Here is a 13,511-nt window from a genome sequence, read left to right as displayed (position 1 = left end):
TGCATCCCGTCCCGCTCATCAAGACACGGGATCGCTGGAGCATCCGTTGGTCTCTCTGCCTTTAGTAATAATTCCGTCGTGGTAAGATCCGGCACTCTGGCAAAGCCGATACGCTCGAATATGGCCTTCCCTTTTTCGACCACCCTGAGGAGCAACATCGCGAGCCCACCAGCCACGCCTTGTGGCACCATGAGCTTCCTGGCGAACATCGCGAACAACATGTTGTTGGCGTTCTCTTCCTCAAAGCCCGTGTGAAAAAGGTCGAGACAAACTTCTAGTGGGTATGCGGAAATAGCTTTACCCATCGCCGGCTCAACGACCTTGACGCCTTCCAAAAACATATCCCATTGCGAGTGTCGGTTTGTTTTGGGGCTTATGCGGACAAGCTGCAACTGCCTCAGCGCGCCGCGTAAGCGAATCCACCCCCACGTCACTGCCCCATAGACATCATCTGTCAAATACTCGAGATGTACCTCCTCGACCTTGATGAGGGGATGCTTGAGGAGCTGCGGCCCCGGAGCCACTGGACCATCAATCGATGCCCAGGACCAAGAAGGAGCGCGGTATTCCGCAGGCCGTGACGTCTTGCCGTAGAAGTGGCTGTTTCGCACCCGCCAGAGTAGCTGTCCTTGCAAACAAGCCCGCCACATGCCGACTACGTACCTATCTTGGAGAAGGGCAGCTATGTGTTTTGCAATCCCGGAGACGGCAACGAGCTTGTCGCTGGGGACCGTCAAATCACACGCCGTATACTCTTGAACCAGGCAAGTCCAGAGATGGCGGACCTCAACCTGGATTGTGGGATTGACCATGTTCTTGAAGATCCTGTGATCCCTACCCAATAGGTGTCGTGGGATCTGTTCCGGGCAGGTCTCCGTAGCACAGTTTTCAAGGCACTCCCAGAGCACCTGGCGCTTATCAAACTGTAAGACGCGGGCGGAAAGGAAGCGCTCCTGGAGAACCCAACCCCGTTTGTTGACAAGTGCTCCGGAGATACTTCGTCGCCAGTAGTCCAAGTCGTAGACGCGGAAAAGCTGTGTCTTGTGGTCGCCACGGCCGACCTGGAGTTCAATGACTTGTGGGAGAAAGCTATCCGCATCCCTAGTATTAAACAAGGACTCCAGGCAACCGTTTGCATCGCCAGCTGAGATGTTGCAAAAGGTATTCGAATAGACTTTGTTCATGAGCGCGGACTCCTGCTGCCAGTCCGTTATGTCATCCTCGTCTTGGAAAATACACAACAAATCGATCCAGATGTAATGGATACCGAGCTCGAGCGAGACGAAGATGACGTCTTGCATGAGCTGTGGGAGTGATCCAAGCGAGACTCCCTCGACTAGCTGGGGATATGTGTGTTTCGTGAGCCGGAGTTGTTCCGTTGGTCCCCAACGATGGGATACAGTTGTGTATCGCCCAGACGGTACTGCTTTTGCCGTTTCTATCAGACATACTCTCTGGCCCGCCCACGGCTCTGCGGTGTTGGTGACGCGGCTTAGGTCAAGGAGGCGAGTTGGATACCAAGTCCCATCGCCTGAGCCGGCCCTGCATTTTCCGTGGTGTCTAACACAGCTGGTAACCCAACGCTTAGCCAAGTCTAGCGTTTCCGGTGATCGGGTATGGCGAGTGAGCGTGACGGGGTGCTGGCTAGGATCTGTCTGTAGTTAGCAACTTAGCCGTCTGGTCGGCGCGGTGGGGTTTACCACCATAGCGGGAGGAAACTTCACCATCCAAGGGCTCCAAAACCAGAACACGGGTTTTCCATAAATTAGACGGGAGTCGAACGTTGATCCAATGCGCGGCTTGCTTCGACATCCCCCCAAGACCGGGGCTGCTGAATGCTGTACCGCCGCCCACCCGAGTCGTATTCTCAAAAATACCCTGCTCTTCAGGCTCCAATCCCTCCCAAAGGGCAATGCAAACACTGCAACGCTGTGCAAGAGCCTCTCTGAAGCTCTCATATGTAGGATGATGCTTGATACCGTAGGACATTCGGACCCTCTCGTCGCTCACATCTTCCTCTGGCCGGTGTTTGAGACCTACGGCCCAGGACTCGTCAATGCTGGCAACACCTTGCAACGCGTCGCGGCATCGATCGCAAATCATGTTGATTTCTAACAAGAGTTGAATACCTAGGCTGGTTAGGGCTTAATCGGGATCGGTGAGGTTGAGGAAGAGGACTGCGGGGTTTTATGGTTGGCTCATGTCCCGCCCAGTCAGCCTCGGCGAGTACCTGTCCATTAAAAGCAAGGTACATCCCTAGGCACCTATCCACGTACCTAAAGACCAGGCGCCCAAGCCCCAACTCTGAGGCCGCCGGCCGGGCAGGGCCAGGAGGCGGAGTCCAAACCACGGGACATACATGTAATCGCCTACCCGCCGAGATACCTCTGTAAACTGAAGTGGAAAATCTTAGGTGGCTAAGGTAGGTACGTAACCCAGACTATGTACCTAGGCAGGTCGGTACCTTGAGTGGATAGGATTTCTAAATGAGTTCGTATATGCATAGCCTTGCGATAATTATTGGGCAATATCCAAAAATATCCCCATTTAGTGCAGAAAAGCGTAGCATTTTGTCTGCTGGGAATAGTTCTACTTCAGTCTTTCTGTCATCAAGGCCGGGCCGCATTCCATAGATCCAGCCCGAAATCCACAAAGGCTTTAACAGAGTTCTCCTTCACCTCTGGTGTAGAGTTTGGCGTCCTCAAGACCTCCAGGACTTCGCTCATCTTATCCAGCTTTTCCCAGACCTGGACAAACTTGTTGGGCGTGACTTTGCCGAGACTAGCAAAGGCGCGCTTCATCTCGTCGGGCCGGGCAATCAGTTCTACCGCGTTGTCGGGGGGGATCCCAAATGGAAGACCAGTGCTGGCATTCGCTGTCTTGGCCGCAAGAATACTCGCCTTGATACAGTAGATTATCATGGCGGCGAGCCCAGTTGCCAGCGCCGTGGCAATACTGGAGCCCGTGGTTTGGACCTGGACCTTCGACTCCGGGATGCGTTGGTCCCCTCCAGCGGCGGTGTCGCGTGGTTCCAGTTCCTGGGTTACGCCAACGCCCGGAATCATATACGTGATGCCGTCTTCTGCTGACCACGGAAAGACAGAGCCGTCAACAGGCACGGCACCGATGCAGAAAAAGCGGTCCCTCCATGGACCACTCGGATAATGCGTTTCGGTAAACACTCCGTCGTACGCGGAACAGAACATTAGGACGTTACGCTCTACAGCTGTTTGCAAGACTTTGTGCACTATTGCGAGGAGGGTCAGAAGCTGAAAGTGACATTATGAGCCGAAGGAACACGGGTATATGGAACTCACGTTGTTTAATCTCCTCGGCCTCGCCTTCGGCGATTGGTATCGCCCATGCCATGCAGATAATAGTAGCCCTCTTATCCAAAGCTGCTTGGATTGCCTACAGCACTGGGAGTCAGAACAGGGTGGTTCTCTCCACACCCGATACTTGTACGTGTGTTGTACATACCTGGGCCGCATAGCCCGCATCAATATCGCGCGTGTTTCTTTTGTAGTTCTCATACGTCTTGAGTCGTATCGGATAGACCTTTACCATAGGGCAAACCCGTAGAATCATACTAGCAAGTACAGTACCGTGGCCCATTGCCGACAAGAATGACGGCTTGGCCTTCCCCTCGTGGAAATCAAAACTCTTCCCTTCAAGGATTTGGCCAGTGTGAGCGGTGCCAAACATGTCAACGCCGTCGTCAATAAGCGCCAGAACAACATCATTTTCGAGCCTCTCTCGCGTGGGCCTGCCCTGGTTCGAGTGCAGGAAGTCTATGATTGTGGCTTCCCAGAAAGGGGCCATTTGATCGGCGAATCTCGCTGTTGAATCCAACCACCGATGTGAGTTGGTGATTGTACCATGAGAAGATGTAGCTAAAGGTTGTACGTCCGTGTCCGAGTCGCGGAAGCTCACTCTAATGTAGTCAAGCCCGTTACTCATGTCAGAGGTCCCGAGATCAAGCTTCAACTGTTCCTGAGCTTGAACCCGAGCCAGAGGGGCCTGCCGGCTGACATTGAGTCTGACCTCAAAGTCCTTAACTTTGGAGGCGATCCATTCGGGGCTGTCGTACGTCTTCTCTCCGTCAATTCTTCGAGACACACTAACGCCATACCAATATGAGAAACGGGGAGAGGATAAAAATAAAACAATCCCGTACCTGGTGAGTAGGTGGTGCGATTAAGACTATCTCCTTGATGTGGGGTAACATGGCCAAACTTCCCGGCTCGCTCCAACCTCGTAACACAGCGTTACTGCCACTCCACCGAAGGTGTAGCTGCCTCAACTGCCGATCCGGCACAATTTGTGTCTCGAACTTCGTCGAGTCCTCGGGCGTGGGGATTTTCTTTTCAACTTTGCTGCTGACGCGGAGAATTGTCTCTGGGTCGAGGTCTGTTTTCTTCCAGTCCAGATGCTCCACGATGAATCTCTCAAGAGACGTTTGAATAGCCTGGTCGCTGTGAACCCTCTCCCCGGGCTCTGCGGACTCATCGACGGACAGTCTAATAATGTGGCGGACGCCCTTCTCATACAGCCAGTTCAAAAAATACTGCATGTCTTTGCGGCCAAGGGACCCAGATTGACGTTCGGCCTCCCGTTCGAGGTCAGCCTGGCGACCCTTCAAGATGACTTCAACGCGCGGAAACGTCACCAGCTGCAGGACACTCTCAAATCGGAGACCGGACCGGGCGGTCATGCCGAATCGTTTCACAAACTCTTTCCATACCATCTTCGTTGGTAGCTGGTCGTAATCAAAACTGATTTGTATATCTAAGGGGGCCCCACGAAGTTAGCGGAACCGCAATCCCCGGTAGATGAACCGATATAGCGGCGAAAGTCCGCTTACCATCGGGGTTGTGACCGTAAAGCATCCTCTTCGCCTGCTCCTCGGTCATCGTACGCAGGATACCTAACTTCAACTCTCTCTCGATCTGATCGGCGGTCTCCGTGGTGACAATGATTTTGTGAGTCAGCTCTTTCTTTTTGGTTTGCTTCTCAACGGGTATTTTGGGGTTCTTGACGGGCGTTTCGACATGTTCCTCGCGAGTGAAGACGTGATGCTGGTAAGGCGAGAGCCCATGTGGAGGTCTCGTGAGAATTCGCAAGGCCCCTGCACCTCGCTTGAGCAGTTCTCTGACAACCTCCAGTTGTGAAGCGGAGCACATGTCGTAGGACACAGCTATGTGGAGCGGTGTCAGCCCGTGCCGATCCTGGCTGTACAGCGTCTTCTCCGATGCTCTCCGGACCAGGCTGACGACGATCTGGTGCCCTAAGTTGGCTCTAAGTGCGGCGTGAAGGCAGTTATAGCCGTAATCATCCCGGATTCCCAGGAACCTATCGATATCCTCAACCGCTTCAGCCATTGCCGTGACAAGGCGGCTTCTCCTGTGCAGTATGGCCACGTGCATCGGCGTCCTCTGCTTTTCATCCTGAACTTCCATGAGCTCTGGGTGCTCCTTTACAAGAAGACGGACGAGTGCTGCGGCTTTCTCCGTTTTACAGTTCAAGGCAATCTTGTGTAAGATAGTTGGGTTGCCGCGGCGCGTCTTGTTAGGGTTCAAGTGTGGTTCGTATCGGCGGAGAAATTCTTGCCGTTGATCGAAGGTAGCCAGATTGACGTTGTCGTCCCGTAACCGAGACATTATTTCGTCCTGAGCTTCCATGGTAGCCTCGCTTGCAGAATCAGAGCCGGTATCGTTGTGGTCCTCGACGGTCATTCCACTTCGAACCCCAAATTGATCCGCCTCCGCACTGCCTTGCCATGGTACTTCGGGGTAGAAGTTAGCCGTGTCCGTCTCGTCTGCGCCAGTCTCCTGCAAGCTAAGCTCCTCAGACATCACGCGTATTTGTTGTGTAAGGAATGAGGGGGGAGAAGAATCCTATCCTAGACGGTTGAGAAATACGGAACAGGCGAGAAGGAGAGAGGAACTTCGTTAGCCCCTCGTCCTTTTTTCTGGCTGGGGGGCGGCGGATGTCCGAAGGGCGCCACCAATGGGGATAAACCCGACTGGAGTTAGGTAGCATCGGCGCGATGCACTGCTGACGTGCCGTCTGAGGACATGATTAGCGAGGTTGGTCCGCGAATGAGGCCGTGACGAAGCTGCATGGCTTGTGTTCAGCTCGTCTGCAACAGGGAGAGCCAGCCAAACAGAAAAAATGCGAGGCCTGTCTGCCTGCATAAGTAGTCCTCTGGTGGTACTGGGGTGTGAGGGGACCCTACATGGACCTACACAGCAAATGCAAATAACCAGAGATTTTCTATCCTTGATTCAAAATTGGAGGACTCAGCCGACGATGCTGAAGGTGCCTAGGTGCATTACTGGTTTGGCAACTCGGACAGCAGACTTCTTGGAGGGGGAGAGTAAAGACGAATCAGATGATGCCGCCCCTCGCGCTTCTCATTTTTTCTCTCGCCGTTCCTGTGCGTGCACTGGACGGATCAGGCGGACCGCAAGACTGGAACGACTTTACCAACAACTTTGCCACTGACCTTGCCCCCATCATCGTCCTTTTTGGGGAGCAGGCGTCCAAGCAGTTTCTCAGTGAGTCCACTAGCTTCTGGGATAATATCCTCTTCGGTATTGCGCCAATTGGCATTATCACCGCCGTTATCTCGACTATTCGCCTCTACGGAAACTCTTCACTCAAGGCTTTTATCGGCAGGGCGCAGGAGGCTCACGGGGTCGCCGAGGCAGAGTTATGTTCGTCTACCAGCGACGACGTGTGCGAGCTGTGGTCGAATGGAGGGATATGCCGTGTGTTTGGTCGCCCACGGATCTTGGAGTTCTTTCACATCAAACCTCAAGGCTCCGGCGCCTTCTATCCGTCCTTTGTGCGCCAGGTAAATACGAAGAGGCCACCCTCATGTGGCTTGTACCCGCCTCAAAGTGTTCTCTGCGGTGACGAGCTTCCGCCCGACCAGGAAAATGCCGCCGAACCATTGCCAAAAACTGGCTGGAGGGAAATCCGCACGAAACGCGCGCCGTTGCTTAGCGCCATCAACGCACAAGAAAGAGGCAGGTCCAAAGCCTTTGCACCCCGCCCAAACCTGAGCCTGAATATCGGCATCAAGGCCGTGCCGCCTGGCCTCCTACACATGACCACTTTGCTCGGGACGGTCCTGCAACTCAGCTTTTTCGGCTACGCAACTTGGGCCACCTTCTATTATCCCGACCTCTACAAGGGCGAAAGCTTACCGACTCTATGGTCCTTTTGCCTTGCAATTTCTGGGACCGTGATATTAAGTATAGGAATGGTATGTTGTGCCATGCTGATCGAGAAAATGTCGACGGAACGGCGGTTCAAGAATGAGGTACGTTCAACAGAGAACAGACGGTGACTTGCCGGGCTTTGATGAACCCCTTACCGACTCTGGTGGAAATCACAGAACTCCTCGCAGGAAACCACCATGTTTTGGCTGCAACCCGGAAATCAACGAATTGGAGACCAACTGTTCAACGCCTTTGCATACTCTGAGAACAAGGAGTCGTTCATCACGTCCTGGAAGGTCGATCTTGAGCTTGAATCGGAGCGGCTCGGGATTGTCCGTCTCAGCAAACACACTTTTCAGCTCTGGGTGGCAATCGGATCATCTACGTGTGGATTCATTTGCCAGTTCCTGGGTTTACGAGGATTACATGGTTCGGTTGCGCTATACCAACTAGGAGTCACCCTCTGCATGGCAATTGTCCGCTCGTTCCTCCGGTCCGGGCGCCTGGGGGCCAACAAAAATAATGTCAAGCAGCGTAGAGACGTCGAAGGGCACGAGCTTGACTGGCAAGCGATGAATCTCGAAAATCCCGATAAGGAATTCCAAGGTCAGCCAAGATCCATGTGCCCCAGCTATCATTTCACTTAATCCCTTGATTCCCCTCCCATTATTGTTCTCTCCGCCAACTGACGTGTCTGCATTGTGGCTCCTTGTGAACAGGGGGCTGGTACATTGACGACCTTCCTTTTCCCATGCGAAGGCCAAAAAACCGCCCTGAACAAGAAAAGCCTGACCTTGGGATCAAGGATGTCGGAGTCGACGTGGCTCCGGGAACCCAGCAAATTGTCAGCTTCCATCTCCGGCGGGATAGGGACCTCGACACGCTCCAAAGCGCAAACGCAGCAGTCTCCTGGATTAAGCACAATGAAGCAGCTGAAGACCAACCGAACGAGGCAGCGAGGATACTGCATTACAGAGCATCTTTGGCCTATTTGACGGGGAATGCCGTACGAGCAGCCGAGCAGCGGTGGGACACCGAGGTTCGAACCATGGCGAAGCTGCTTCAAAGAGCAATACAGGACGCTGCTGAGTACATATTCTTGGAAATGGCTTTGCTCAGGGGGTGGAGAGACACCCGTAGTCTGGCATGGTCTACGACGTGCCACTTACACGAGCGCCTGGAGCCATCCAACTCCTTCAGCCCCAATGGTCCCGCGACGCAAGAACGACAAAGTTTTCCCATCCATTTTGCCATGTACCACAATGCTGGTGTCTGGGAAATCAGCGAGTGCGAACTAGAAGCTGCCCTGGGTCTCTGGTATTGGTCTGTAAGTCAACTGCCCTGGGCCAGTCGCTCGTCTCAGAGAAAGGTCTTCATGGTCGAACGGGCCAAAAAGAAAAACTCGCTCATCTCGGCAATTCGCCTCTGGGTTACGCAAACGCACCATATAGAGCCCGTCGACGTGAAGATTCCTTGGTCGACTACGCCCCAGCAAGCCGACGATCAGAGCTTTTGTCGAATTGCCTCCACGGCACTTTCACAACGCGACGACGGCAATCCCCAGGCTGCTACAGACGACCCCGGTGCGTCTTGTTGTTATCCCACTACTCTTTCAATCCCGTTAATGACCCTACTTGAGCCATCTGTCGTTCCTCAAGAGGCCAGTAGCCATGGTCCAGCTCAGGGCGATAGTCAGCCGGATGGAATCTGCCTCTCCATCGCAACCGAGAGCTCCTTACTGCAGCTGGTTGCGCAGGATATGTTCGGCATCTTCATAAGCAGAATCGCAGATATATTGGAGACGCTTGATGTTGCAGAGCCCTGGACTCGTCGAGGCCAAATACAGCCTTTTGGAGTAGGAAACACCGTGGCAGACGACTCGTATACTGGGTTGACCAACAAGCACATCCGAGCTCTTGCTGATGTCTTTGTCTCGACCGGACTTGGGTCCAGGGTAGACGCACTCATGACCATGATCCCGCCCCTACTACAAAGATTGAAGCTACCCGACACAGACGAGGCTATGGAATCACTCCTTTACACAGCCAAGATGCTGCGGCGTAACAACAAATTCACCCAGGCTGAGAACCTGCTCCGATGGCTGATCGACAACGTGCCGCAGCGGTTCCAGCAGAGAGCCATCAGAAGTCTGGGCGAACTCTATCGCAAGGCGGCGCGCTCCAGCGATCCCTTCGACCGAAACTTTGGGCGGATTGGCTTTGAGGCAATGGCAACCATGGAAGCCTTGTCCGACGGCCGAGAGCTCTTTACCGAAAGCCAAGACATTCTCAAGTCATATCTACTCGCCTGGGACGCCTTGAGAAACATAGGACGAGGGGCCAAGGGACCGCTGAGGCCCCTGGTGGACACTTTAGACGCAAGCCCGGCGAGGCCGCTGGGGTTGTACCTCGTGGACAAGTATGATGTCGAGGCGGCAGAGGTGGAGGATTTGCGATACCTCCTTCGATGGGCCATCAAGACCGGGTGTCAAGAGTTGATAGAAGACTTGTGGAATCACACCAAGGTCTTGGCCGCGAGCTGGGTGACCGGGCCCGCTGGGGGCTTCAGCGACACCATGTCATCCCCGCTGTCTGACGAGCGTGGTGGGCCATCATCGCCCCTGTTTTGGGCTATGGAGCTGGACAGCGCCGCGGAATCCGATATCGAAACTATGGAGACTCTCCTCGACTGGCCGGGGCTGTATCCTGATCCAAACTGGCACGGCAAAACACCCCTTGTGGTCGCCAGCGAGGCCGGCCAATACCCTGCGGTCGACTTATTACTGAAGCGCGGAGTTTCACCAGATTCTGCCAACGGGTTGGCCTTGCTACTGGCAGTCAAGAACAAACATTTGCGAGTGGTTGAACGATTGCTCCAGGGAGGCGCAAATCCCAACTTGATTACTACCAACATAGAGGTAGACGGTGTCGACGGGGAGAGGGCGACGCCGCTTCACCTAGCCGTAGGATGGGACAGTTCCGTGGTCGAGCTACTTCTGCAACACCGGGCCAACCCCGAATCTCCGTATTACTCTTGCGGCAAAACTCCGATTTGCCTGGCCGCTGAAATGGGGGATACGGCATCCGTAGAAGTGCTCTTGATGCATGGAGCCAACGCCGAGGCAGCGGATGACAACGGCACCTACCCCTTACTCGTAGCAATCCAGCGTGGGCATGATGCAATCTCGAAGCTGCTTGTCAAGAGCATGTCCCTTGTCGAAGCATCCCGGCTATTACACGTGGCGGTTCAGTCGGGAAATACAACCGACCTCGATCTACTGCTAACACACGGCGCAGACATCGAGGCCAAAGATGACCTGGGACGGACACCTCTCCTTGCAGCAGTCGAAGAGGGGCGAGAAGAAATGGTCAGCACGCTGCTGGAGGCCAAGGCAGACCCCAATGCGCGTAGCGCGGACAACATGAGCGGGCCATTGCAAGCTGCCATCGAGTCGGGCAATTATGGCATCATTTCCCTCCTTTTGGACGCATCGTATAAAGCAAACGTGAATTTCCCATTGATGGAAGGGGAGACACCCCTGGCGTTAGCCGTGGGACTCGGGCAACAGGAAACCGTCAAACTCCTGCTGCAGAGGGGGGCGAATCCCAGCGCAGAAGACAAAGACAACAAGGATCGGCACTTCAACACCCCGTTGCATCTCGCAGTAGCACAGAGCAGCCCGGAGATTGTGGACCTGCTACTCGAAGCAGGAAGAGAAAAGCTAGAAACCAACCTCGAAGCAAAAGACCTTGACGGCCGCACACCTCTCCTTCTAGCTCTCCTCACGGAAACCGCCCACCACAACCCAGCCAACGAGCTCATCGTCGAGCGACTCCTCCACGCGGGCGCCAACCCCAACGCCACCACCCCGTCAACCACCACCGGCAGCAGCGCCCTCCACCTCGCAGCCACAATCCCCCACCACGCCATCATCACCCTCCTCCTCCAACACAACGCCGACCTCGAACACCGCGACACCCAAAACCGCACCCCCCTCCTCGCCCTCCTCGACCAGCCCTTCCGAACACACCACCAAAAAACCGCCGCCCGCCAACTCCTCACCGCCGGCGCCAACCCCCACGCCACCACCGCCACCACCACCACCCCCGGTACCACCGCCCTCGCCGCCGCCGCCCACCACGGCCACGAAGACCTCGTCCACCAACTCCTCACCCTCGGCGCGGCCGTCAACGCGCCCGGCGGACGGCACGGCACCGCGCTGCAGGCCGCGGTGTGCGCGGGCCAGGACGAGGTCGTGCAGATGCTGCTGGCGGCGGGCGCCGATCCCTGCGTGCCGAGCGGCGGGGGGGCGTATGGCAGCGCGCTGCATGCGGCGGTGGCGGGTGCGGTGGTGGGGACGGCGGGGGGTGGGGGTCGTGGGATGGGGGTGTTGGAGAGGGTGTTGGGTTGCGGAAGGGGGGATGTGGAGGTGCGGGATGCGGGGGGGTTGACGCCGTTGTTGTGGGTGGTTGGGGTGTGTGCTGGTTTGCGGGCTCGCGGCGGTGGTGATGGTGGTGGAGGAGTGGGGTGTATGGATGGTGCGGCGGCGGTGGTGAGGATGTTGTTGGGGTATGGGGCGCGGACGGAGGCGGCGGATCGGGAGGGCCGGACGGCGTTGCATGTGGCGGCGGGCGTGGGGGATGTGGGGATGGTGGGGATACTGCTGGAACATGGCGCGGACACGGAGGCGAGGGATGGGCGCGCTTGCACGCCGCTGCTGGTGGCGAGCGAGAGGGGTCATGGGCATGTTGTTCGACTGCTCTTGGATGCGGGCGCCGATGTGGGCGCCGAGGGTGGGAATTATGGCACGGCAATGCAGGCGGCGGTGTATCTTGGAGACCAGGATATGTTACAGATGTTGGGGAAGGGATACGGACGCTCAAGCGAGGGCTATCATTAATATATCTGCCCATCCTGGTTGAAATGTCTCCCACGGGGACAAGAGACTGGGTGGAGGTTACGTTTTCTGTTCTTGGCTAGGTATTATATCATTTCTGCACCGGGGTTCTACACGTCGTCGAGCCCCCGATGCTCAACTTTGACAAAGTTATGTGAAGAGGAAATAATCTGGGCCGGTGCAGACTCTGGGGCCATACGGCTCATGTCGTCCGCTTGGTTCGTGGAAGCGATCTGGGAGTGGAAAAAATCAGGGGTCCTCTTTTACACGTCAAGCACAAAGTGTGCTGTTTTGGTATTCCGGTGGCCAAGCTTTGGCAGCGCGGTCGCAACCTTTAGCCTTTACCGGAGCCCTGATTGTAAGGGGGAGCTACGACGCGACCCCAATTCTAAAATACCTACGGGGCGTCGAGGGATCAGTTTCTTTCGCAATGTAAAGAACTGTATTCTTTATTCTCAAATCCGTTGAGGAGCTCCTTATTATTGTGGTAGAACGATATAAACAAAGGGCTTTGCTGGCAGATGGAAGGAATCAAACTCCTCAACATTCAACAGCATCGTGGTACGAATACGGAAACAAAGATGTATGCTGTGAAGGCATATATATATATAACCTTTCCGAATGTCAAGATTATTGCCCGGGCACCTCCTTCAGAAACACTGGCGCACATCCTCATCGCGAGTCACATTTTCTACACACCTGATATTCAACACGCCCAGGAGTTTCTCGTGGCAAACCATCGCCAGCCATGTCAATCCAATTCAACACCAGGGTCCTGGCTCTCATCCTGGCCCTGTCGTTGGCACGAATGGCGGTGGCCCCCCCAGTAGCCCAAGACTATATTCGGCCCTAGAGATGCAGAAAAGGACAGACAGGGCGACATTGCTCTAGCTGCATTCGCGGGGGGGAGTGTTTTTGTTGTGCTATTGATTATCTGCGTTTCAACTTGGTGTCCAGACGACGCGACTCGCCGCGCCTACAAAAGGAACAAGAATACACAACGTGTGCCCATCCGCTCTACCAGAGACCAACATGGAGAGGGTATGCCCAACGGCTCCACCAGGGACCAACATGCGGAAGACGTTCCAACCCGAGGGTGGAGGGACGCCATTACTCGCCTTAAATCGGCATATAAACGTCGGGAACGTGTCCAGGACTGTAATGAAGCATCGAAGTAGTTTGTCGCCCAACGTCTCACAAACAATATAGAAGGCGTCTCTCGAGCCAGTGCCCGTCTCCAAAACTATGTGGCAAATTAACCCAATAACTCACCTGTCCCAGTCCCCAAACGCCGTGCAAGCCACAAACCGGCGAAATATAAATCCGTCGCCGGCCATCCACCAACGGCCACCGTCAATAGCACACGCACACATGCCACTCCCGAA

General features: G+C 55.2%; 4 protein-coding genes across 4 annotated transcripts; 1 reads left to right on the top strand and 3 right to left on the bottom strand.

Moving 5' to 3' along the window:
• Positions 1–312: 312 nt before the first annotated feature.
• CHGG_01991 (uncharacterized protein) lies at positions 313–2,103 on the bottom strand (the record flags this gene model as incomplete). The annotated part of the gene is made up of 5 exons (XM_001221211.1): positions 313–328; positions 394–600; positions 664–1,340; positions 1,452–1,655; positions 1,855–2,103. The coding sequence occupies 5 exons, from the start codon at positions 2,101–2,103 to the stop codon at positions 313–315; spliced, it is 1,353 nt and encodes a 450-aa protein (XP_001221212.1).
• A 506-nt stretch (positions 2,104–2,609) lies between these two features.
• Positions 2,610–5,855, bottom strand: CHGG_01990 (uncharacterized protein; the record flags this gene model as incomplete). Its single annotated transcript, XM_001221210.1, has 5 exons — positions 2,610–3,226; positions 3,318–3,411; positions 3,481–4,092; positions 4,178–4,788; positions 4,865–5,855. The coding sequence occupies 5 exons, from the start codon at positions 5,853–5,855 to the stop codon at positions 2,610–2,612; spliced, it is 2,925 nt and encodes a 974-aa protein (XP_001221211.1).
• Positions 5,856–6,397: 542 nt separating this feature from the next.
• On the top strand, positions 6,398–12,129 carry CHGG_01989 (uncharacterized protein; the record flags this gene model as incomplete). Its single annotated transcript, XM_001221209.1, has 3 exons — positions 6,398–7,273; positions 7,406–7,835; positions 7,949–12,129. The coding sequence occupies 3 exons, from the start codon at positions 6,398–6,400 to the stop codon at positions 12,127–12,129; spliced, it is 5,487 nt and encodes a 1,828-aa protein (XP_001221210.1).
• Positions 12,130–12,666: 537 nt separating this feature from the next.
• On the bottom strand, positions 12,667–12,876 carry CHGG_01988 (uncharacterized protein; the record flags this gene model as incomplete). The annotated part of the gene is made up of 2 exons (XM_001221208.1): positions 12,667–12,714; positions 12,826–12,876. 2 exons carry the CDS (start codon positions 12,874–12,876, stop codon positions 12,667–12,669), a joined length of 99 nt encoding a protein of 32 aa, XP_001221209.1.
• Between the last annotated feature and the right edge of the window lie 635 nt (positions 12,877–13,511).

This window comes from Chaetomium globosum, genomic scaffold, assembly GCF_000143365.1.
Source record: "Chaetomium globosum CBS 148.51 scaffold_1 genomic scaffold, whole genome shotgun sequence".
Taxonomy (NCBI): Eukaryota; Fungi; Ascomycota; class Sordariomycetes; order Sordariales; family Chaetomiaceae; genus Chaetomium; species Chaetomium globosum.
Note: the sequence above shows the minus strand (reverse complement) of the source record. Positions and strands in the feature narration are given on the sequence as shown.